At 49.8% G+C, this 25,661-nt stretch overlaps 1 protein-coding gene across 4 annotated transcripts in view; it reads right to left on the bottom strand.

Moving 5' to 3' along the window:
• Window positions 1-4,350: 4,350 nt before the first annotated feature.
• Window positions 4,351-25,661, bottom strand: part of ADCY1 (adenylate cyclase 1) — a 153,225-nt gene continuing 131,914 nt past the window's right edge. For 3 of the 4 annotated variants that reach the window (XM_058534764.1, XM_058534765.1, XM_058534766.1), the window contains 4 exons: window positions 25,521-25,619; window positions 19,858-19,972; window positions 18,223-18,347; window positions 4,351-9,300 (listed from right to left, as the gene is read on the bottom strand). In XM_058534764.1, coding sequence (XP_058390747.1) covers window positions 8,962-9,300; window positions 18,223-18,347; window positions 19,858-19,972; window positions 25,521-25,619 — 678 coding nt within the window. In that variant the 3' untranslated portion in view covers window positions 4,351-8,961. Of the gene's footprint in view, window positions 9,301-18,222; window positions 18,348-19,857; window positions 19,973-25,520; window positions 25,639-25,661 lie in introns of those variants that run through there. The other variant, XM_058534768.1, reaches the window with a different exon arrangement.

The following is a 25,661-nucleotide window of genomic DNA, read 5'->3' as shown; positions in this document are numbered from 1 at the left end:
AGAGCCGCAGTGTGTCCATGCACTGCTCCCAGCTGGCACGCAATAGGGCTTTCTCATCAGAGGAGGAGCAGAGCCCATGCCGCGGCCGAGGAAGGATGGTGTGGATGATGTTTTAGGAAATTACAGAAAGTACCCCCTGCAGGGTAAGTGGAACAGGCAGGAGTGTCTTTACAACATCCACACAGCCATTTGTTTTTCAATTGAGATGGCCACAGAGTTTAGTCAAGCAATTTTTTCCTTTTATTTTTGTTAAATAAGATTCCAGAAAGTATAGTGCAAACACTCAGTAGAAAAGTTGCAATTAAGAAATGTACATTCACATTTAACATTTCGGTCCATTCACTTTGTTTTTAAATAAAAATAGGACAAATTATTCAATTACTTGTCTCAATTTAACAATCTTGGAAAAGACTGGAACTCTACAGTGTTCAGTTGATGTAAAAATAGACCCGTATTGATTATACAAATCTATCATGAGAAGTTACCCAGTGATGTTGAGTTGTTGCCATTCTGATACAGTCACCTTGTTTTCATGTCTAAAGAAGCATTCTCAGCGAGCTCCACTGGTGGGAGAACGTGTCCCCATGCCCACCCCCTCTGCGTCCCATGGAGAGACACAGCCACATCCAGCTGGACACCGGAGAGCTTAGGGGTTTACACAACCTTTCCCATCAAGTAAAGAAAATCCAAGAGTGGACTTTGGGTTTACCTAAATGAGAATGGAATCTATCACTAAGAGATGGTCATAATCGTTACATCGTCTTTGCTTGTGCAAGGTGGTGTGCAATCAGTGTGGATGAGAGACGAGCAAGGGAGGGGTGTTGGGGCTGAGGGAGACGCTGCATAATTAGTGCAGGAGCTACACAGGCTTAGGCTCCGGGACCCGCCATGTGGCAGGGACGCTCTGCGGCCAGCCGGCAGATGGCCCAAGGCGGGCCTGTCCCGTTGTGTATGCTGCGTGTTTTCGAGTTCAAACTAGGTTCCACACAACTAGGGACTCCACGGCATGCGATTCCGAGTGCAAATGGCTGTGTGTCCACAGTTTTAACAGGGATGAAGGCAAGACCGCGCGCCTCTTCAGGACTGATGCCCGGGGAATGCCGGCGCGCCCGGTGTGTGCAAGAGGCAGAACGGGCTTCTCAGGATCCCCAGAACCAGGGAATGGTCCCCTGAGATGTGTGCTTTGTGCCCAGGGCCTGGAGTTGGGTGGTGGTTGCTGGTGGGGGCAAGAAACAAGTTCTGGCTGCTGGTGGGCCAACTGCCCACTGCACGCACCATGGGAGGCGAGAACCCATGGACATGGCACTCTGAATGGCTATTCTTGCAGAATGTCCCACACATAGTTGTTAAGCCCAAGAGGTTGGATAGATCTCTCAGGGGTTAGTCTAGGATATCCTCTCCATTTAACATCAATTTTCAGTAAGTTACTGCTGGCTGTTTTGGAAAACAACCCATCTGAAGCCTGTGCTGCTCGGTATGGCAGGAGGCAGGGCCTGGGGGAGAGCCAGGACGCGTGTACTCTGTGGTCACCAACTTCTCACCCTCCATCCTGATCCCTGTCTGGCCTTCTGAACACTCCAAGTGAAATCTGCTCTTGGACATTCTCTAATCCCCAGGAAGGAAAACTGATCGCCTACACCATGCCAGTGGCATGACAATGACTTTGGATGACTCTGACCAGGACTTGGGAGCCGGGTTGGCTCCATGTAAGTGAAGAAGCATGTGTGGTTTGGGGGCGTCTGGGGGCCCCTAGTTCTCCCATGTCTGATATTCGAGAGGCCTTACAGAAAGAGCCATTCTCCTTGCTACAGGCGAGTCTGTTTTCTTAGACACAATGACAGGTTGTGCTGCAATGCAGTTTTAGGAAGAAAGTAGGATAAGACAAGGTGGGGATTTTTCACGCCCAACATTTTATGTCCTTGCAAGGTCAGCTGTTAAAGGAGAGACAGAGTTTAGCCAAGAGGACATTCAGTGTACTCATCTCACCAGGCGAGGTCCAGGCGAGGCCGCTGCCATGCCTGGGGCACATCCCAGGCAAACCTGCCTGCTGGGACCGGCCCAGGTGCTCAGAACCAACACCCAGGTGCACGCACCATGGCGGGCGCTTGCGTGCGGACAAGCTAGAGGCTCCATCAAAACCAACACAGTGTTGCCAATTTCACCGTCAACAAAGAGCCACTGGAGATAACGGAAAACCCAGGGGCTGGAATGGACAGGACAGGATAAATCCTCACCCTGCCACGCAGCGCTGTGTGACTTTGCCCAAGTCTGTAGCTTCTCTGAGCCTCAGACTCCTCACCGACTATGTGGGCATTGTGACCACACCTCCATCCACGGGCCATTTGGAGGGGAGGGGAGTGAAGCTCAGGTAAGGTGCTCGAGCTAGATTTGGGTCTTAGTTGTTTCCTTAGTTTGTGGTCACATGAAAAAGTCCACTGGGGACATATTTTAACTAGACAGAAGAGTGACTCTTGGTCTTTCCCTGTGGTTATTAGTGCAGAACATACTGAATCTCGTGAAGTGTAGGAAGGGACTCACTGATTTCACAGAGGAAGGAAGGACTGTATCTAAATTGACTGTCACCCATCGGGAGCTGAAGAAACCCTGCTGTTGCTGCGGCAGCAGTAGGACAGGTGGCTGCCACTGTGGGCGGCTTTCTGATTGCCAAAGTGTTCTTCCAGACAGTTGTGAACCACACCCAAGAAGACCACCTGTCTACTGTTTTCTCTTCCCACTGCACAGTCCAGAGACTGAAGCTGACAAATGCTCGTGGGGAAAGCCAGCCTCCAAATGGCTCCGGGGATCCAGGGAGGGAGGTGGAAGGGAGTGGCTGACTCCTCCCTCCCTCCCACACCCACACCCACCTGAGGTTCTCTCCACAGACCTCCATGTATATCAAAAACCCAAATAAAACAAAAATGAAAACCACACAAACAATATAAAATAGAACCAATTTAGTGTCTCTAAGCCTCTGGACTTCAGTACTGACATTTAATTTAAAAAAATTAAAGAGAGACTTTCTCTCAAGCAGTGGTTGGAGACAGATGCCCAAGCCTCGAGCAGTGGTTGGAGACAGAGGCTCAAGCACCATGCAGACCCCTGGCGGGGGAGGGGTTGGGGCACCTGCCAGAGCATCTGGGAAGCTGCAGTCCCTGCCCTACCCCTCCTCCCAGGGTCAGGATTTCTCAGGGGAGACAAGGCAGAGCATTCAGGCTCATTTCGTCAAATGCCCTGGGGGCAACATCAGGCTGGATTCCAAGATAATTTTGTTCTTTATACTAATCCATCCTAATTCCAGGAACAAATAATTGATTTTAATTCTGCTTATGCCACGCCATGCAGACACACACACACAGACGTGAAGTAAGCGTGGCCTCTGGCAGAGTAATTATTTTTTATCTTAGTGAACAGATTTGATGTGGAACAGATGGATTGTATTTTCAGGGAATTAAGGAATACAAACGTCTGAGTTTGTTACCATGAAGTCAAGTTGCCAAGGGAGATCTAGGCCCAAAATGGGGCACCTGAAATGGGGCTTATTGTTTTTATGAAATGGACAATGGAGGTGACAAATTTCCTCATCCCATCACAGGACCTCCTCCAGTGCGTGTGACAAACAGGAGACGATGGAAACCCCCCGATTCTTCCCCAGAGTGTCTCCTCGGCCTTCCACAGGTGAAGCCTCTGTGGGAGGGCTCGCGCCCTAGGCGTGGCCCCCTGGGCTTGTCCCACGGCGACCTGACCCCTTGAGAGGGAAAATCAAGCTCAGGGTTCCAGCCGCAGGGGCTGGGCCGGCAGTGAGGAGCTAAGGAGCTGTGTCTGGGTTGACTGGCCATCCTGTGTCCTGCTGCTGGCCACACCAGCCCTGGAACCATCCGCTCCAGGTGCCCCTCTGCACCATAAACTCCTACATTCCGACATTCAGCTGCTCCGGGGCCACACTGTCTCAGGCACGGGGCCTGCATTCAGCTCCTCACCATGAGTGCACAAAGAATCACAGACATTCTCCCCACTGGCAGGGGGAACAGCCTGTCAGCACTCCTCTGGGCCGCCGCCAGCGCAGGCCTTGGACCAGCCCCTAGCTCCCGAGTCCATCCTCGGATCACTCGAAACTGGGAGACTGTTCTCCCTCCAGCTGAGCCAGATGGAGCCTTCCTGAACAAATGCCCTTGGCCTCATCCCCACTCTGCCCTCCAGGAAGGGGTTCCTCAAGGCCTCCCCACCCCACAGCCTCTGGCTTGGGGCTGGCTCCAGCTGCAGTTGAGGGTCTGGGCTGAGAGACTGGCCTCAGCCCATCCACTTGGGTGTGACTTGGTGTATACAGTGGGGGGCCCTGGCCCCCACAGTGACTCCATTTCCTGTCTACTTGGCTAACTGTGGACACCTGGCCATGGCCTTTCATCATGGCATGCGTCCTGCAGTGATGGGTACTGTGGTATCAGCATTCCTTGCGTAAGACCTGCCTCTTTCTTGTCTCCTGAACTCAACTTGGAGGCCTGAGCCACCACAATTGGCCTCCTGACACCCAGGCCGGCCCAGTGTGGGCCCCTGGTCCTGCCAGCTGACCTCTGGGGCCCCCACCATAGCCCTCGGCCCATCCTGAATCTGATTTAAACCGACATCCAGCCTAAGGACCCATGAAAACAAACACAAACCCCACGAAACTGGTAGTGTGAGGAAACATCACACTTGTCTTCATCCACTCGCCACAGAACCTGGAGTTCTAAAGGAGAACCAGGGGATGCTGCCTTCAACTTCCAACATGAACTTTCAAAGCCAATTGCAGCTGGGAAGGCAGGATGTCCGGGCCCAGGGATACTGCCATGCGTCCAGCTTCTAGCCACCACGGCTCACCCCTGATTTATTTCACCAAAGCAAACATCTTGAAACCAATTGTCTCTAAGAAGGTTGATTTTTTTGTTTTCTGCTTTGTTGTTTTTTAATTGAAGCCATTACACAACCGGCGACAAGTCAGTTTCCCGGCGTTTCTTTATACACAGCCCACAGCTCTGCACATTTCAGAATTAAAAGTACTAACAGCGATTCTGTGACCCACCCTCATCACAGTGCTGCTCGATGCACGGCTTGTGTGTGCACGTGAACTTCATTCCCTGTGACCCGCACCGGCATGGCAGGCGCACGGCAATGTCTACCTTATAAGTGCGTGCATGTGTGTCGCCGGCAGGGCCTGCCACACAGGTAGAGACCAGTAGGATCCCATGACCCAGGGGATCACAGGAACATGCCGTGTAGAGACGGGTCCACCTGCCCGGGAGAAAACCTAAACATGGGGCTGACAGGCCAACCCAACCCTTCCTTCTCAAGCGGCAGGTGAAAGCAGGGATTTAAATGCTATTTCTAGGTTGCTATTGGGACGACAGCACAGTATTCCCACCAGGCAGAAACAGAACATGGTGTCTCTGAAGGCTGGCTGGATCCTGTCCAAGCCCAGAGCCCACACATGAACCACGATCTCCCACAGAAGACGGGCGTCCTGGCCAGAGGGCTCGGCTCCCACTGGGACAGCGCCGTGGACTCACTGTAATGAGAGTCACGGATCTGCACAGACCTGGGGGTGCCCCTGCCTCCCTCCTTCCTCACCCCAAGGATGACCTGACAAGGGCAGAAGCTGGGCCTCTGCTGCTGATCCCGGGGTGCTGACAACAAACCCCACAGGTCGGGGTTCCTGGGGGTGCCAGCCCCCAATAGTGCCGTTCAATTCAGGCAAACTTGCACACGTGGCTTGTGTCTGAACTTTGGACCGGCTTTGGACCAGACTTGTCTCTACAGTTCAGAGTTAGAATTATTGCTTCTAGTGACAGAAGGTGTCTGGAAGCCCTGGTGGCTTCTGAGTCTGATAAACACGGCAGGCTCCAGTTGGCTGGGTCTGTGGGGGGCGTCCACTCTGCAGGACACAGACCCCTGCAGAGTGGACCAGTCCAGGGTCGGTGGTCTGTGGAAGCATTTGGAAGTTTGGGCTGCATTCTACTCTACTGAGGTTGGGCACAAGAGGCATGCAAAGGTCACAAAGGGACACACAGGGTCATTCTATAGGGCAGCAGCATCGCCAAGCAGGAATCGATGCATGAGGACATCACACACCGGGCTCCTGTGCGCTGTGCACACAGGGTTGGGCTTTTCCCTGTTTTGGTAGGAGGGAACAGGCGGCACCTGTAACTGGTGCACTATTTACAGAGCATCTCAAAATAAATAACTTAGAGAGAATCCTACTCAGAGGGCTCTAACGTTTGTACATGAGTATTGTACAAGATTAAAAATAAATAAGGCAATATCATACAGTCTTATCACAAATGAAAGGAAGTGGTGTTCACCAAACCCAAGGAACATTATGGCTAAACCCGGCTCCTGCCCACAGGCAGCAAGTAGGGTTTGGAATTGCTGATGATGAAGGTGGTATCGCTCACTGAAGCAGAAACCTCGCTGTTTCCGAACAGTCGAGGCCCAGATGGGATGGCTTCCCACTGCTGCCGTAACAGGCGGCCTTGCACAACGCACGCGCATGGTCTCTTGGTTCTGTGGACCCGAGGGCCAGGCACAGCGAGGCTGGGCTGACGGCCAAGAGTCTCCCGGGAAGTCTGGGGTCACTGGCGGGGCTCTCCCCCCCAGAGACTCGGGCTCCACCTGCCTCTGGATCACTTGAGTTGGTGCTGAATTCAGCGCCTGCGGTTGTGGGAGTGACGACCCAGTTCCTTGCTGGCTGTTGGCTGAGGCGTCCTCACCCTCGACCAACCACGGCCCCCCATCTTTAAACCAGAGATCTCATGCTGTGAATCGTGCTGACTGCCCTCCCTCCCTCGTCCACTTCTAAGGGGCCATGAGGTTACACTGAGCCCACCAGGATAGTGCAGGATCCTCTCCCCAGCTTACAGCCCAGGCCCTTAATTCCCTCTGCAAAGCCCCATTTGCCATGTGACAGAGCATATTCAAAGGGCTGGGCCCCTTTCCTGCTCACCCGACCCCCGCACTGCCCTGGGCTGGGAGCTCAGCTACAATGAGCAGGCAGCAGCAGGGCCCTGGCAAAGGCCTCAGCTCTGCCACCGAGTGTAGACGCAGGCACCCACGGGCAGAACCAAGAGCAGGCACTGGGCTCCTCAGGGCTCCTGAGATGACTCAGTTTCCCCTGAAGGAATCTTGCCACTTCCCTAAGGGGAGGTGGGGAAATTTGGCCACTGAGTCCTTCTCAACGGAGCCAGGGCTGTCACTGGCCCAGCATAGGGCCGGTTCTCAGGATGGAGGCGCCATGATGCTGAACCAGAACATGTCTGATGAAGACCGTTCACCTGTCCACCTCTAGCCCGAGTCCACATCACTGCCCGTCCACAGGACCTCGTGGCCAGCCATGCTGGCTACCCTGCAGAGCCCCTGGGCTGGCCTCCCCCAGGGACAGCCAAGCCCCTGCTGCCTGTGGGCTGCTGCCCCACACAGTACACATCTGGGCAGGAGTCGATCCACACCTCATACGCCCACGATGGGAGCTCCCCGGGGATGCCACCAGCCACTCCCATGGGGCTCAGTCCAGAGTGAGCCCCTGTTCCTGTCCTGAAAGGTCAGGACCCCCAGGGAGGGGGTGGACCCCTGAGGATCAGTGAGGGGTGGGCCCCTCAGGCCTGCTGTCTTTGACTGAGCAGGACTCAGTTGCAGCCCACAGAACCCTCCTGGCTGCGCATCGGAGCTGTGGGTCTCAGCGTCCGTCTCCCTACTGACTTGCCCAGAACCTTCCCTCCAGTTTCAAGCTGCCTTCCTTCCTGCAGTCGAGACCTGAGGTCTCCACATACCAGGCCTCATCTGACTATTTCTGGCCAGTCCCTTCCCACTGGCTCTCCCGGACCCTTGTCCCCTCAACAGCACATCGTGGCGTGTCCTCAGTCTCCATCTCCACGGCGATGGTGGAGAAGCGCACGTGGGATAATCCACAGAATGACCTGCAGTCACTTTCCCTGCAAATCAGAGCAGGGACACCTGGATTTACAGCCATAAACTCACTCCAAAATGCTAAGTCCGGAAGGAACTGGTTCCGCCACAGAAACATCTTCCGTCAAGGAGACTTTCTCATGGTTGTGAAGTTCACTTGTTTTCAAAATCAATGCAGCCTTGCACTGCTATTCAACATTCAGGAACCCAAGACGCCATGGCCGAAAGGAAAGGTAAGAAATGACGCCAACCGCTTTTTCTCCTTTGAACAAACCCAGTGACGCAGGCAGAGAAGGGGAATGCCCAGGTTTACAGGAGCCAATGCCCTCAGGTGGGGTAGGTGGAGAGCGCACAGGCAGAAAAGGAACTGATGCTGGTCATGATTCAGAGATGTGGCTGCAGGGCCCTGGAGAATTCCAGAAGACCCGTCTCTGGCTCTTAGCAAAAAATTGCTCTTCAAGAAAGCCAGCGGCCACCACCATCTGTGTAGTGGGACAGGGGCTTCTCAATTCTCCCCGAACCGTCTGTCTATGGCCCCGCCAGCTCTAGGTCTGGTCCCAGCCCTCATGGCCCTGCCAGTCAAGGCCTGCCCCCTTCTCCAGGCTCCTGCAGGCCACTGCCCAGGGCTGGAGATGCCACTGCTGGACTGATGCGGATCCGTCTCAGGGCTCAAGACCAGCCAGGCAGACCTCGACAGCTCTTGCTGCAGCTCTGGTGGATGTTCTGAAGGTCCCAACGCCTGATGCTGACCTGGCCAACCCCAGGGCAGCCTGCTCCCTCTGCTGCCAAGGAGAGGATGGAGCAAGTACGGCTGCCGTGAAGGCCTCATGTCCGTGTGGACGGGGTTCTCCCCTCACCTGAGTCACCGCCCAGCTGCTTTGGGTCCCGCCTGGACAGCGCCCCCTTCCCAATCTGGCTGCTGGCCCCCGGCCCTGCTCTGCTGGCCGGGCTGGTCCTTGTTGGAGCCCTGACGGGCCCGACACCCCGAGCATTCATGCCCTGTGTCCCCAACGGCCAGCGTGGGCTCTGCTAAGCCTCCTTCCCAGCTGCTCCAGGGGGCAGGTGTGGGCCAGGGGGCTGGGCGGTGAGCCCCGAGCCCTGCAGAGCTGCCAGCCCGGCTGTGACCGGGAAGCCAGCCACGGGGGGCACTGGGGGACGGCCCGTGGCCTGTCTGGTCTGGAGGCCGGCTCTGCCATAAGGACACATTTTCCGCTCTGAGTTCAGGAATCTAGTTTGAGAGCCGTTTCCGTCGGTCCTGCCTTCCAGGAAGTACGTCAGCATCTCGCCCTTGCCCTTGACGCTGACCTTGCCTCGGCACACGAAGCGGTACGCGCCCCGCCGCAGCAGCCGGTGCACCTCCTCTGTCACCTGCAGCGGGGAAAGTGGGCATCACTCACGGCCAACAGGGGAGGACCTCAGAGTGGGAGCCCGTGGAAGGTTCCCTCCTCCACCCACCATGGTCCACCCCCCAGTCGCTGGGCTCCGGCCTCTCCGGCCAGGGCCTCTGCTCCTCCCATAGTCACTCTGCTGACTCTGTGAGGACGTGAACCTGTAGAGAGCCCAGGGGACTCAGAGAGGCCTGCCCGTTGGCCTTGGACAAGCAGGAGAAGGCAGTGTTCACCATGGGAGTGCCCTGAGCTGGCAGGTGGGTGGACAGAGCCCACCCAGTCTGGCACCAAGGGCTGGGGGTGAGCTGCATGGCCGCCTGCTGCTCTAGCCAGATGGCTGGACAGGACCCAGCTCCAGCCATGGACAGACAGGTCACAGGACTGGCTCAGGGCCAGGGGTCTCGGTATTCAGACGTTTTGCAGGGTCGGCGGACTGACAGCTACCAGCTCAGCTGGAGGGGACAGCAGAGAGTGGGGTCGGGGCAGCGCCTGGCTTCCATCCCCATTGCTGGCACAGAGCCTCAGTGCCGGGGGTGGGGGTGCAAATCGCCAGCCCGGCCTCGGAGGGCCCTGGCGTGGCGCCACCGGCACAGAGGGTGGGGGCACGTTTCCCGGAGACAACAGGGCATGGCTCACTCCCTTGATTCCCAGGTTCCCAGTCCATATTTCAGTTAGAAGAATTCTTGTGTCACCAAGTGAGAGAAAAGCTCAAGGACGAGAAAGCACTTTCTAACAAAGTTCTGTAAATGAAGAGGACACGATTGTTTGGTTTCTCCTCACTTTGCCCCTTTATGTTGGAGGAGGAGAGAACCTCCCTCCCTGTCTCCCAGTCTCCCTCCCTCATGCGGTCGCCCATCTCTGGCATCTTCTGTTAAAACAACTCAATCCATCCTGGGCCTATGCCCTCACGTCCCCTCCCCAGGGCATGTCAGTCCCCATACAGCTGGGCAGCAGGACCCACTCTCTACCCTGCCCGCTGTGCTTGCACACTGCCGTTTTCGACGTGGCTCTTGCACTCACTGACAATCGGCCTGCTTCCTTGCACACACGCTGTCTAATCCCTCACGCACAGTTAGTGTCTCCAGGCACACCTGGTCTGTCTCACCACGGCTGCTGAAACACGCGGCAGGTATTCGTAAGCGCTTGATGAATGAAAAAAGGCAGGAACAAATGAAGGAAGGAAGGAAGGAAGGAATGAGTGAGCAAGGGCAACCGACGCCTGCTGGGAACCTGTCCAGAGCAGCACAGAAAACAAAAATAACCACAAAGCATCAGAACCTGGACAGCTCCCAGGGCAGTGACATGTGCCGACGGATCCAAAAGTGCTGGGGAGAGGACCCGAGGCTCCCCCACGGAAAAAACAGACAAATCTGGCTGATCCACAAGTGTAGACAGGAGAGGAAGGAACAGAGCAGGCTTGACCTTCAGAAGGAGGCGAAGGATGCTATTATTCCCACGAATTAGTTAACACCAGCAATTCCTGTGGCTGTTCATCAGTGAGGCACTGGCTGGTGCCCTTGCAGGTGGGCCGGGGGTTGCATGGCATTCTGGAGCAAGTTCTGTGGCTCCTTGTTGGGCCTGCTGCTGCCCACTCATCGGGACAGAGCTTGGGGAGTCAGGACGGCCCAGCAGGGACAGGTGGGTGCCTGGGGCCTGGACCCTCGCCCTGTCCACTCTATCCCTCAGTGTCCAGCCCTCAGCCTCCCTCCCAGAACTTGTAAATGAGAAGAACGCCATCCATGTAGAGGAAGTGAACCCTGGTCAGCTTGATGTGGAATGTTACACTCACAAGACTTGGACATGGCTCACTCCCCTCAAGACGGTCAAGAGAAAACGGGGGTTGCCGGACTCCCCAGGGTGCTGGCGAGCTAGCCCCAAAGCTGCCAAAGACCCGGATCAGGGCCACACCAGGGCTGCAGCCAGGGCCTTCAGCCACACTCAGTCCCCCAGCAGGGCTCAGGGTGCCCCTAAAGCCCTGTGTGGAACTGAGCAATAGACTGGCCGGTTATAAAGGGAGACGCCATGGTCACAAACATCCGACTCAGATGTGGCCTCTTGGACACAAGGTGGCATAATGTACTGCAGTACGAGTCTCTGTGTGTTCTTTCCTTTCACAACTGAACCCACAATCCACCGGTTCAGAGAGATCTGTGCTTCCTGGCCCACGATGTCCAGCTTGAGCCCTGACACATCACACTGAGGGACCTGTGAGTCTTGCCGTTCGGGAGGGCCCCTTCCTTTCACTGTTTTCTCTTGTTTTTGGAAGGATGAGAGGTAATAAAATACCCAGGTGGCTGCACAAAGCAACGCTGGAGGTAAAATGACGCGCCATCCCACGCTGACCACAAGGGCACCACATGCAGCAGGGCCACCGTCTGAACGTGGGCAGGGACGGGTAGGGGGTCTGGCTGGCCGCCTGGGAGCTGGGCCGCAGACCCCGTGCCCTCTCAGCCTGGAGATGTTAAACCAGAAGTCCCAGGCAGTGAGTCAGGGCGTCACAACGTTACCATGGTGGGTCCTGGCGAGGGGCCAGGGCAGGAGCTCAGAGACACCAGGCCCCCAAGACGCCGAGAGAGCAGTCACGCCAGAGTCCCCCGAGAAGTCCAATTCTTGGCCATCTGCATGACGGTCCCTTGTGTCTCCACAGCGGCGGGCTGGGAACTCTCCCTAGAGTCTCTGCGTGGCCCCCGGGGGGGAAGGACCTCCCTCACCCTGTCTGAGGGCGTGCTGGGCGCCCAGGCGGCATTTCCAGGTAAGTGTCTGCTCAGTCCCCAAGTTGATGGCAGAGGGGAACCTGATATCCTTGTGCTCAGCCTTCCCTGGTCGCCCTTACTCCTGGGAAAACGGGCCCTGAGATGTCCTGGAGGCTGTGGTCTGCCTCTCCTGGGACAGAGGCTCGAGGAGGGGGTCTCCTTTTTTGGAATTTTGACACAAAAGAAGGAAGGTTCCCAGCAGAGGGCTAAGGAATTAGGGCTGGCGTGGGTAATATCTGATTAGATATTATCTTCAGGAAAAAGTAAGAGACTTCTTTACAAACCTTTATCATTAATATCTGAGTCTCTCATCCACTTCTTCAAGGAAAGAACCAAACGTTTAATTTAAACCCGGCAAAGAAGGGTATTTCTCCTGGACTGTGGCCAAGAACCCCTAAAAGAATGATGTGACAGTGGAGCACATTTCTCCCTTAAACAGGGCAGAGGAGTGTGTGATGAACTCCGGCAAAGGAGATGGTCACGTGGCCAGGAGATGGACGGTGCCACGGGTGGACAGAGGGACTCCGCTGGCTTCACTCAAGTTGACTCTAAAGTCAGTAGAGCCCTGCCCCAGTGCTACCCTGTCCCAGCGCATGGGGGCTGACACCAGGCCGGATGGAGGGAGGCGAGAGGCCTTGGTCTGCAAAGACCTCCCTTGAGGCGGGTCCTTTAAGGAGGTCCGTGTGGAGGGATGGGGGCTCACTGCAGACAGCAGGACACGTCGCCCTGTAGGGAGTCCAGACACAGATGTTCTGGGAGGTGACCATGAGGGGCATGGGAAGAATTCTGCCCCCACAGCTGGGAGTAGCCTTGAGAGAGCCCCTTGGCATCCCTGAAGGGGGTCACAGGGCTTGCTGGGGCCCAGGCAAGCCACCCAGAGGGGACCCCACAAGGTGAGTACTTGGGTGAGACATTAGGACCTGGCAGTGCTGGTGGCACACAGGGCTGTGGTTCTCCCTGCGGATCTGCTCTGAGCTCCACGCAGTGACCCTGCCCACTGGCGGGGGTGGGGGTAAGCAGCCCCGTCATCCAGGGGCCGGGCCAAGGAAGGGTGACCCCAAAGTGTGGCGCCAACAGGCTTGAGCATGGAAGGGAGGACAGATAGAGCAGGCACAGGGGACAGATGCCCCAAGTGGGCAACATCTTGGGGCAGCCCAGCAGCGGGGGCAGGCCCAGTGGGAAGAGGAGGCCACAGGGAAATGGCCTGCCCAGGGGCTGAGGGGACAGAGACAGTTCTGAGCAGGGGTGTGGCTGACTCAGATCTAATTTCAGAAACTTAGAAATGAGATGTTGACTTGGGACAGTGGACAGGCCGGAGAGTGGATGGGGCTTCTGCTAGCATCCCCTGGGGCATAACGAGCTCCTGGGGAAGGCTTCGAGGAGCATGGGTGAAGGATCATATTGGAAAAGGAGCATGACATCCTGGGACGGCCGGCGGTGACAGCAACAGGACACTGTGGATACATTCACACCACTGAGCTGTGCACTGAAAAATAGCTAAGACGGTCAACTTCACGTTATATATATTTCACCACAATAAAAGAAGTTTTAAAAAAAGATGCAGACATGCACAGATGCTGTGAGGAGACCCTGCCTAAGTTCTGAGCAGCAGGAGTGTGCTGTGAAGAGTTTGGTCTCCCTGTCTTTTCAACTGAAGAATCCAAAGGACCCACCAACAAATGCTGGGTGTGGGCACGTGAACTGAAGTCAGGACGCGGGGAGCCCCAGGCTGACAACCTTCTCATCTGCACCATGTCCTGCAGGTGACTGCGTCTCGGTGCCTTTCTCAAAACCTGGGGTGTTTTTCATCTATGGCCTCCATTATGTTGAGGTACTTTCCTTCTATACCCATTTTATTGAGAGTTTTTATCATAAACGGATGTTGAATTTTGTCAAAGGTTTTTCTGCATCTATTGAGAAGATAATGTGTGATTTTTATCCTTTATTTTGTTAACGTGGTTTATCACATTGATTGATTTGCAGATACTGAACCATCCCTGTGTCTCTGGAATAAATCCCACTTGATCGTGGTGTATCATCCTTTTAATGTATTATCGTGTTTGATTTGCTAATATTTTGTTGAGGATTTTTGCACCCATATTCATCAGCAATATTGGCCTGTAATTTTCCTTTCTTGTGTTGTCTTTGTCTGGTTTTGTTATCAGGATAATGTAGGCTTTGTAAAATGAGTTAGGAAGCATCCCGTCCTCTCCAATTTTTTTGGAAGAGTTTGAGAAGGATAGGTATTAAATCTTCTTTGAATGTTTGGTAGAATTCACCAGAGAAGCCATCTGGTCCTGGACTTTTGTTTTTTGGGAGGTTTTTAATTACTGTTTCAATCTTCTTACTACTGACTAGTCTATTCAGAGTCTCTATTTCTTCTTGATTCAGTTTCAGGAGGTTGTATGATTCTAAGAATTTATCCATTTCTTCCAGGTTATCCAACTTGTTGGCCTATAGCTTTTCAAAACCCACAGCCAACATCATACTCAATGGTGAAAAACTGAAAGCTATCCCTCTAAGAACAGGAACAAGACAAGGATGCCCACTCTTGCCACTCTTATTCAACATAGTATTGGCAGTCCTAGCCAGAGCAATGAGGCAAGAAAAAGAAATAAAAGGGATCCAAATTGGAAAGGAAGAAATAAAATTGTCACTATTTATGGATGACATGATTCTATATATAGAAAACTCTAAAGAACCCAGCAAAAAGCTATTAGAAATAATTAATAAATACAGTAAATTTGCATAGTACAAAATCAACATACAAAAGTCAGTTGCATTTCTATACACTAACAACAAACTAGAAGAAAGAGAAATCAAGAATACAATCCCATGGATAATCTCAACAAAAAGAATAAAATACCTAGGAATAAATTTTACCAAGGAGATGAAAGACCTATACACTGAAAATCATAAGACATTATTGAAAGAAACTGAAGAAGACATAAAGAAATGGAAAGATATTCCGTGCTCATTGATTGGAAGAATGAACATAGTTAAAACGTCCATATTACCTAAAGCAATGTACAGATTCAATGCAATCCCAATTAGAATCCCAATGACATTTTCCATGAAATAGAATAAAGAACCCTAAAATTTATTCAAACAACAAAAGACCCCCAATAGCCAAAGCAATCCTGAGAAAAAGAACAAAGCTGGAGGTATCACACTCCCTGATCTCAAAATATGCTACAAAGCTATAGTAATCAAAATAGCATGGTACTGGCACAAAAACAGACACACAGACCCATGGAACAGAACTGAAAGCCTGAGAAATAAACCCATACATCTATGGACAGCTAATTTTCAACAAGGAGCCAAGAACATACAATGGAGAAAGGAAAGTCTCTTCAATAAATGATGTTGGGAAAACTGGACAGCCACATGCAAAGGAATGAAAGTAGACCTCTATCTTACACCATACACAAAAATTAACTCAAAATGGATTAAAGACTTGAAGGTAAGATCTGAAACCATAAAACTACTAGAAGAAAACAGAGGCAGTATGCTCTTTGACATTAGTCTCAGCAGTATCTTTTTGAATATCATGTCTCCTCAGGCAAGGGAAACAAAAGAAAAAATAAACAAATGGGACTACATCAAACTAAAAAGCTTCTGCAAGGCAAAAGAAACCATCAATAAAATGAAAAGACAACCTAGCAACTGGGAGAAAGTATTTGTAAATCACATAGCCAATAAGGGGTTAATTTCCAAAATATATAAAGAACTCATACAACTAAATAAGAAAAAAAACCAACCTGATCAAAAAATGGGCAAAGGATATGAACAGACATTTTTCCAAAGAAGATATTGTGGGAGATCAAAAATTGGTGACCCTGAAATATATCTCTTTACCTTGATTATCTTCTCTGACAGACATCTGACCTCCCCCAAACTGCCTAAAAAATTTAACGTAGAAAGCCTGTTTCAGGAAGGAGTTACTATCATAGGATGGCTGTAATATAATGTAAAATAGATGTTACAATAGGAAAGGCACCAACAAGCCCATCTTATCAAAAATTCTGTCTCTCTCTGGCCACATTCTCTAGGTGGCCCTGTAAAGAGTTGCCAGACAAACATTTACATTTATAAGGGAAATCTCCATTTGTAGAGGTATCTCCCTCTCTGTCCTGGGGGGTAGGAGGGATGGCCTCTCTAGAAACTTATCAGTGTGGAGCATGAGGCCTTAAATCTGCATACTCCTGATTACTGTAATTTCTGTCTCCCTTCTGTCTCCCTCCCCACCCACAACATCCTCCTTTGTCTTTAGCTGAAGATGGTATTTAAGATGAGAATTGCTGCTACTGTGTTGAGAAACTCAGTTTCCCTGGTTTCTCCCACGTATACATGTTATTAAACTTGGTAATATTTTCTCCTCCTAACCTGTCTTTTAATTATTTGGCCAGCCATAAGAACCTCAAGGGAAAGGGCAGAGGGGGATTCTCCCTCTTTCCCGACAATATAGAGATGACCAACAGGCACATGAAAAGATGTTCAACGTCACTACTTATTAGGGAAACGCAAATCAAAACTACAATTAGATACCACCTTATGCCCACCAGAATGGCTATAATTAACAAGATAAGAAATAACAACTGTTGGAGAAGATGTGGAGAAAAGGGAACCCTCATACACTACTGGTGGGAATGCAAACTGGAACAGCCACTATGGAAAACAGTATGGAGATTTCTCAAAAAATTAAAACTAGAAATACCATATGATCCAGATATTCCACTTCTGGGCATTTATCCAAAGAACACAAAAACACTAATTCAAAAAGATGTATGCACCCCTATGTTCATGGCAGCATTATTCACAATAGCCAAGACATGGAAACAACCCACGTGCCCATCAACAGACGAATGGATAAAGGAGATGTGACATATATATATACAATGGAATACTGTTCAGCCATAAAAAAAAGACAAAATTGTGCTATTTGCGACAACATGGATGGACCTTCAGGGTATTATGCTAAGCGAAATAAGTTAGATGGAGAAAGACAATTACCATATGACTTCACTCATATGCAGAAGATAAGCAAACAAACTAACGCATAGATACAGAGAACAGATTGATGGTTACCAGAGGGAAGGGGGTGGGGGAAGGATGAAAGGGGTAAAGGGGCATACGTGTATGGTGACGGATGGAAACTAGAGTTTTGGTGGTCAACACGATGCAGTCTATACAGAAGTTGAAATAAAATGATGTACACCTGAAACTGACATGATGTTATGAACCAATGTGACCTCAATAAAATTAAAAAATTTTAAAAACCTGGGGTGAATGCATATATCTCACAGGGTCTGCAGAGGACTGAGTGAGACTTTATGGTAGTGTGGAAGGACCAGTGCTAACACAACGTGGTGGTGGCCAGCACTGGGCATGGAGGCCCAGACAAGCCGCCCCGTGGCCTGGCCACAGCAGGAGGGAAGTGCCCCTGTTCTCTGAATGCCCTGCGTTCATGGCCCCATCCCCACAGGTCCCCAGAGGCCAGCTGCAGCCACACACATGGACAGGCTCCTTCCCTCCAAGGCTCCCAGAGGCCTGCAGTGCCCAGGCAGGGTGGCCGGCAGGCCCAGTTTCACGTGTGTTCTAAGGGAAATCCCAAGAGCCGGATCACACTGCCACCTTCCGACAAAAAGCAGCAGCCACTGTCTTCTCAATCTCTGGATGTCTCTTAGCTGATGTCACGGCACCAGGCTCATTCCATGCAAGCTGCTCACAGGTTCCCAGATCAGGGGGACCCACGGCACCCTGCTCTTTAAATACCTGAGGAAGCCCCTTTCCCACCTCAGGCAGCCGGGCAGGTAGGCAGGGTCCTGGGGGTGCATGGAGGGGCTGGAGCAGCCAGGCCGACTGGGACCCTGTCACTCACCATGACCCTCAACAGCACAACCCCCAGGACCCCACGGCAAACCAAACAGCAAATACAGCCGCTGGGCTCTGGCCCGCCCTGCATGCTACAGACACACTGCACCACGCGGTGGCTTTGTGTCCCTACCCAGAAAAGGCAGGAAAGGGGGCAGGTGCGTCTGCGGAGCTGGGAGTCCGGCCCAATCCTGTCCCCACCGGCCCTTCCCTCTCCACCTCAGTCTCCAGCCTACAGGATGGGTGCCTGCGCCTGGGGACTCCTGAGTGCTGACCTGGATTCTTCCCTGGACCCCGGTGCTGTCCATCCGACTGGCCACGTTGACAGTGTTTCCCCAGATGTCATACTGCGGCCTGCGAGCCCCAATCACCCCGGCCACCACGGGGCCAACGTTGATGCCTGAAAAACAGCCAGGGCATGGTGTCGTTAGTGAGGAGAGCTCCCGAGGGCAGGAGCTGCCCCTTGTGGGGTCATGGATTCCTGGGGTCACCTAGCGCAATGCCCCTTCCTAAAGCAGGGACCCACCACATCGCGGGAGGTGGCTCCCAGCCCCTGCTTGCACACCGCCCCCCCGGCGCGGCACCATCCTGATCCCAAGCAAGAGTTCCATTTCCTGGAACAGTGACCCCATGCTGAGTCCTGCCACTAAGAAGGCTGACCTTCAGTCTGTAGGACCACAGTGTGTCCCCCACCGCAGCTCCCTTTTCCAGAAAGAACCACGGCTTCTGTTTCACTGGATGGGACCCCATGGACTCTTAGGGTGGGGGAGCCAGAACTGATCACAGTATTTCAGGACACTCTGAAGGGGGGAATGGAGGCCCCCTTCTCTTTACGTGGCTCAGAGTCCGACTGGCCTAGAGAGGCCCACGAGGCCTGGGTGCCCCGAATCGCCTCTGCAGCTGTGTCAGCAACTGGGGCTTCCTGGCTGGGGCTAAGGCCACGCCATATCTTCCCATTCTATACTCGTGCGTTGATTTGTCTGAGCTTAGCCAAGGATGTTAGTAACATTTCAGCCACTGGCCTACTCGGTCCCCCAAAGCCTGGGCAATAGGGTGTAGGTGGGTGCAAGAGGAGCGTGCCGGGTGGAACTTGATGGTATGAGCTGGGGAGAGCTCTGCTGTGGGCCAGGTGGACCAAGGAACCGAAGAGAAGCCCCAAAGGGGCCAACTCCTCGTTGGCTGGTGGGATGTGGAGAGCAGCCCCAGCCAACCTGGATGCCCCAGACCATGTGGACGAGACTGAGCCAGCATCCAGATCCCTGTGTGACCAGCCCTCCCGGCACAAAGGCCGGGCTCACCTGCCATGTCCCCATAGCAGAGCGAGAAATAGAATTTCCCCAATGGAGCCTTAGATCTCTTTCCTGTCACGTCACCACATCTAGTAATCAGAGTCCCTGGCCCAGAGGAGGAGGCTTGAAGGCTGGGGGTAAGGCACATCCCTCAGGCCAGTACCAGGCCCACAACAGAGCTCACGTCTAAGCACATCCGAACTCCACCCACTCCCACCCTCATGCTCCAACACAGCTCTCAGGTCTGCTCTGAAGGCCACTAAACGTTTGAATTGTAAAACAACCATCAACAACCATTTTCGGAGCCTTTTTCTCCAGTTGTGTATGGACTCAGAGGTGCATATGAAAGTCTCTATGACAACAGATTTCCCATGTGTTTTGTGAGCTGGACAACAACTCTCCCAGGTCCTAAGCCACTGACGCCCAGCTTTCAGAGGCAGCTGTCCCTGCGTCCCCAAGCACTCATCCGGGTGGCACCACTCTCCTTCCTGCAAGACCAGGGGACCTCGCCCGCTGGCCCCCACTCTTAGGGAGATGGCCCAGGCCACCAGCCTCCAGGGTGGGTGCAGGAAGAGTGTCAGCACACTCGCCCAAGCGATGGGACGGCTTGGAGCCACGTACCGACACGGAGCACGAAGTCGTTGTAAGACTGGTAGTTGATCTCATCCAGGACGTCGAACATCTCAATGGCAAAATCCGCCAGCGTGCTGAGGTGGGAGGAGATGCACTTCTTAGCCTGGATGTGAGAAGACACGCATTATTACGTTTGGAGGGTGCAAGGGCAGAGGTGGCCAGGGACACTCAGCAGGTGACCTGCCCCGGGGGACAGCCTGTACTAGTGGGATCAGGGACTTAATCCCACATCAACAACACAGCAGCCCTGCTGACTGTAGGCACTCTCTGTGCCCAGCTGGGGCTGGCTTGGATGGTCTACAACAGGGATTGTGTGGCACTCTATAGCACTCCACATGCTACGGTGCGTTTATCATCCCATTCTACAGGTAGGAGCCTGAGATAGAGGGGCAGTGCTGCCCAAGGCTCCTGGCTCCCGAGAGCAGAGACTGGACTCACCCCAAGGCTGTCTGAGCCCAAGCAGAACCCTTCTGCAGGCACTAGGGGGTGGCTCCTGTGAGTGGGAGACCAGATGTCCCAAGCCCTGCTGGGACAACGTTGTCAGAGGCCCATGGTAAACACGCAAACAAGTGCAGTGCAGTGGGTTTGCACAAGCGTTCACATGTCAGGGAGCAGTTCCAAGGCTCCTTCCTCACATGGAAACTATCTTTCATTGTTTGGTAGTGTTAAAAGATCCTCTCTTTTGTGAAACAATGACAACATACATTTTTTTTTAATGATACCAAAATGTCTCATTTTTATTTATTTAGGGATATTTTACTAGTCCTCAAAGTTGGGGAACTAATGTTTTTTAAAAAAATTAACTGACAATATTTTTAGAACAGTTTTAGGTTTACAGGTAAATTGAGCGGATAGTATAGAGAGTTCCCATATACTGCCCCCCACACAGTTTCCCCCATTATTAATACCTGGCTTTAGGTGTGGTACATTTGTTACTACTGATGCACCTACAATGATTCATTATTATTATTAACTAAAGTCCACAGTTCACATTAGGTTCACTCTGTGTATTGTACATCCTATGGGTTTTGACAAACGTAGAATTTCATGTATCCACAACTGTAGTATAACACAGAATAGTTTCACTGTTCCTCAAATCCCCCACGCTCCACCTAGTCACCTCTCAACCCCTGATCCTTTCACTGTCTCCATAGTTTTGCCTTTTCTAGAATGTCATATGGTTGGAATCATACAGTATGTAGCCTTTTCAGACTGGCTTCTTTCACTTGCTAATATGCATTTAAGGTTCCTACATGTCTTTTTGTGGCTTGGTAGCTCATTTCATTTTAGCACTGAGTAATAGTCCATTGTTTGGATGAACAACAGTTTATTTACCCATTCACCTACTGAAAGACATCTTGGGTTACTTTCAGGTTTTTGCAATTATGAATAAAGCTGCTATAAACATCTGTGCGCAGGTTTTTGTGCAGGACGTAAGTTTTCAACTCCTCTGGGTAAATGACAAGGACGGGGACAGCTGGATCGTACGGTAAAAATACGTTTAGTTTCATAGGAAACCTCTCAACTGTCTTCCCAAGTGGCTGCACCATTTTGCATTCCCACCAGCAACGAATGAGAGTTCCTGTTATTCCCCAGCCTTGTCAGCATTTGGTGTTGTCAGAATTCTGGATTTTGGCCATTTTAATAGATTTGTAGTGGTATCTCATTGCTGTTTTCATTTGCATTTTCCTGATGACATACGATGTAGAACAATTTTTCATGTGCTAATTTGCCATCTGTATATCTTCTTCGGTGAGGTGTCTGTTTGGATCTTTTGCCCACTTTTTCATTGGGTTATTTGTTTTCTTATTCTCGAGTTTTAAGAGTTCTTTGTATATTTTAGATACAAGTTCTTTATTAGATAGATAGTTTGCAAAGATTTTCTCCAGGTCTATGGATTGTCTTTTCATTATAGTATATTTCACAGAGTAGAATTTTAAAATTTAATTAGATCCAACTTACCAATGTTTTTTTCATGGATTGTGCTTTTGGTGTTGTACAGAAAAACTCATCACCAAATCCAAGGTCACCTAGATTTTCTCCTACGTTATCTTTTAGATGTTTTATAGTTTTGCATTTTACGTTTAGGTCAGTGATCCACTTCGAGTTAATTTTTGTGAAGTGTGTAAGGGCTATATCCAGATTCATTTCTAAAAAAACAGAGATGTCCAGTTGTTCCAGCACCATTTGCTGAAGACCTCCTTTGCTCCGTTGTATTGTCTTTGCCCTTTTGTCAAAGATCAGTTGACTATATTTATGTAAGTCTATTTCTGGGCTCTCTATTCTGTTCCACTGATCTATTTGACTATTCTCTTGCCAATACTATGCTGCATTGATTACTGCAGCTTTACAGTAAGTCTTGAAGTGGGGTAGTGGCAGCCCTCCAACTTTGTTCTGCTTCTGCTAAATTGCTAACTACTCTGCGTCTTTTGCCTCTCCATGTAAACTCAGAGCAGTCGGTCCATATCACAAATCACCTGCTGGACTTTTCACTGAGATCGTGTTCAATCTTCAGCTCAAGTTGGGAATAACCGACATCTTAACAATACTGAGTCTTCCTATACAGGAACATTAAGTATCTCTCCACTTATTTATATTTCTTTGATTTCTTTCATCAGAGTTTTATAGTTTTCCTCATAGAGATATTGTATACACTTTGTTAATTTTGTACATAGTATTTAATTTTGGGGAGTGCTAATGTAAATGGCATTGTGTTTCCAATTTCAAATTCCACTTGTTCATTGCTGGTATACAGGAAAGCAATTGACTTTTGTATTTTAAGCTTGTATCCTGCAACCTTGACGTAACTGCTCATTATAACTATTTTGTTGATTCTTTTTTATTATCTACAAAGACAATCATGTCATCTGTGAACAAAGATAGTTTTAGTTCTTCCTTCCCATCTGTATACCTTTTATTTCCTTTTCTTGTCTTACTGCATTAACTAAGACTTCCAGTATGAATGCCGAATAGCAGCAGTGAGGGGGGCATCCTGCCCTGCTCCTCATCTTAGCGGGAGGCATTTTTTTTCTCATAATTAAGTATGATGTTAAGCTACAGCGTTTTTGAGGATGTTCTTTATCGAGTTGAGAAAGTTTCCCTCTATTCCTAGAGTTTGCTGAGAGCTTTTTTTTTTTAAATCAGGAATGGATGTTGGATGTTGTCAAACGATTTTTCTGCATCAATTGCTATGATCATATGATTTCTCTTCTTTATCCCGTCGATTTGGGGAATTTCATTAATTCATCTTGAAATATTGAGCCAGCCGTGCATATCTGGAGTAAATCCAACTTGTTTGTGGTGCATAATTCTCTTCATACATTGTTGGATTCAACTGGCTAATATTTATTGGGGATTTATACATCTATATTCATGAGAAATACTGGCCTGTAATTTTCTTTTCTTGTAATTTCTTTATCTGGTTTTGTTATTATTGTAATGCTGTACTCACAGAATGAGTTAGGATGTATTTCCTCTACTTCGATATTCTGGGAGAAATTTTAGAAAATCAGTATAATTTCTTCCCTAAATGTTCAGTGGAGTTCACCAGTGAACCCATCTGGGCAGTGCTTTCTGCTTTGGAAGGTTATTAACTATTGATTCAATTTCTTTAACAGCTATATGTCTATTAAGATTATTTATTTCCCCTTGTGTGAGTTTTAGTAGATTGTGTCTTTCAAGCAATCTAAGTTATCAAATTTGTGGGCATATAGTTATTCATAATATACTTTTATTATCTTTTTAATGTCCATCAGTTCAGTACAAATGGCCCCTCTTTCATTTCTCATATTAGTAGTTTGTGTTTTCTCTTTTTTTCTTGGCTAGCATGGCTAGAGATTATCAATTTTATTGCTCTTCTCAAAGAGCCAGCTTTTGATTTCATTGATTTTCTTTACTGCTTACCTGTTTTCAGTTTCATTGAGTTCTGCTCTAATTTTATTATTTTTTCTTCTGCTTGCTTTGGGTTTACACTGCTCTTCTTTCTCTAGTTTCCCAAGGTGAACGCTTAGAGTATTGATTTTGTATTGTTATTCTTTTCTACCACAGGCATACCTTGTGTTATTGCACCTCACTTTACTGAGCTTCGCAGATACTGCACTTTTTACAAGACCCTCCACCCGCGAAAAGATCAAGACTCGCTGAAGGCTCAGATGATGGTTAGCATTTTTTAGCAATAAAGTATTTGTTAATTAAGGTATGTACATTGTTTTTTAGACATAATGCTATTGCACACTTAGACTATAGTACAGTGCAAACATAACCTTTATCTGCACTGGAAAACTGAAAAACTTGTGTGACTCACTATATTGCAATATTCACTTTATTGCAATGGTCTGGAACCAAACCTGCAGTATCGCCAAGGTGTGTCTGTATATGAATTCAATGATATAAATTTCTCTTTAAGCACTGCTTTTGCCACACCCCAAAAATTTTGACAAACTGCATTTTTATTTTATTTAGTTCAAAGTATTTTTTAAATTCCTCTTGAGACTTCATCTTTGACCCCGGTGTCATTTAGAAGTATGTTGCTTAATCTCCAAATACTTTGGAATTTTCCAATTATTTCCTATTACTGATTTCTAATTTCATCCCATTCTAGCCTGAGAACATTCTTTTAAATTTGTTAAGGTGTGTTTTATGGCCCAGAATGTGGTCTAGCTTGGTAAATGATCCATCTGAGCTTCAGAAGAAGTATGTTCTGCAGTTGTTGATGGACTTTCTATAGAGTCTATTATATCCAGTTGATTGAGGGTGCTGTTCAATTTTCAACTATCTTTACTGATTTTCAGCCCGTTGGATCTACCAATTACTGAGAGAGGGGTGTTGAAGTGTCCAACTATAGTAGTGGATTCATCTATTTCTCCTTGCAGTTCTATCAGTTTTCACCTCACATACTTTGATGCTCTGTTATTAAGTACATAAACATTACAGATTGTTATGTCTTCTTGGAGAACTGACACCTTTATCACTGTGTAATGCCCTTCTTTATCTATGATAATTTTCCTTAACCTGAAGTTTGCTTTGTCTGAAATTAAGATCGCTATGTGAATTTTATTTATTAGTGCTAGCATCATATCCCTTTCTTCATCCTTTTATTTTTAATGTATCTGTGTCTTTATATTTAAAGTGTGTTTCTTGCAGAAAACCTAGTTGGGTCTTGTTTTTTAGCCACTCTATCTGTCTCTGTCTTTTAATTGGTGTATTTACCATTCACATCTCAAACAGTTATCGATACAGTTGGATTAGTATCTACCATATTTATAACTTTTCCATTCATTACATATTTTTTTACAACTTCCTCTCTTTTTCTGCCTTTTCTTTTAGGGGCAACCTGAGGACTTTATTCACAGTTTTGCATCAGGAAAGGGGAATACTCAGTGACGCCAGGCTGGCAGGATTGGGGTGTGGCCAGCAGGGTGGGGTTGGTGGGGATAGAGGATGCCCATGTGACTGGCCCTTGTGTTGACTGTCCATAGGAGATTGTGTCTGGAGAGAACCGGTCACTGACAAGATAGCCCACAGGCCGCTGCCCTAATCCAATGCAGAAGGCAAACGGGGCCCCGAGCCAGGAACCTGTCCAGGTTCCCAGGGCAGCTGGGGGCAGAGCTGGGACCCAGTCCCTGAGCACAGCTCCCCTAGACAGCACTCACCTTGGCTCCGGCTGTGGGCGCCAGTCCCACCGCGGCCATATAGGTGCTGCCAATGGTCTTGATCTTCTCCAGGTCCTTGTAAAAGTCTTTGTCCATGAGCTTTGTTTAAAACACAAAACTGTTAAAAGTTACATAACATTT

The sequence above is a fragment of the Diceros bicornis genome, chromosome 41 (genome assembly GCF_020826845.1).
Source record: "Diceros bicornis minor isolate mBicDic1 chromosome 41, mDicBic1.mat.cur, whole genome shotgun sequence".
Classification (NCBI taxonomy): Eukaryota; Metazoa; Chordata; class Mammalia; order Perissodactyla; family Rhinocerotidae; genus Diceros; species Diceros bicornis.
Note: the sequence above shows the minus strand (reverse complement) of the source record. Positions and strands in the feature narration are given on the sequence as shown.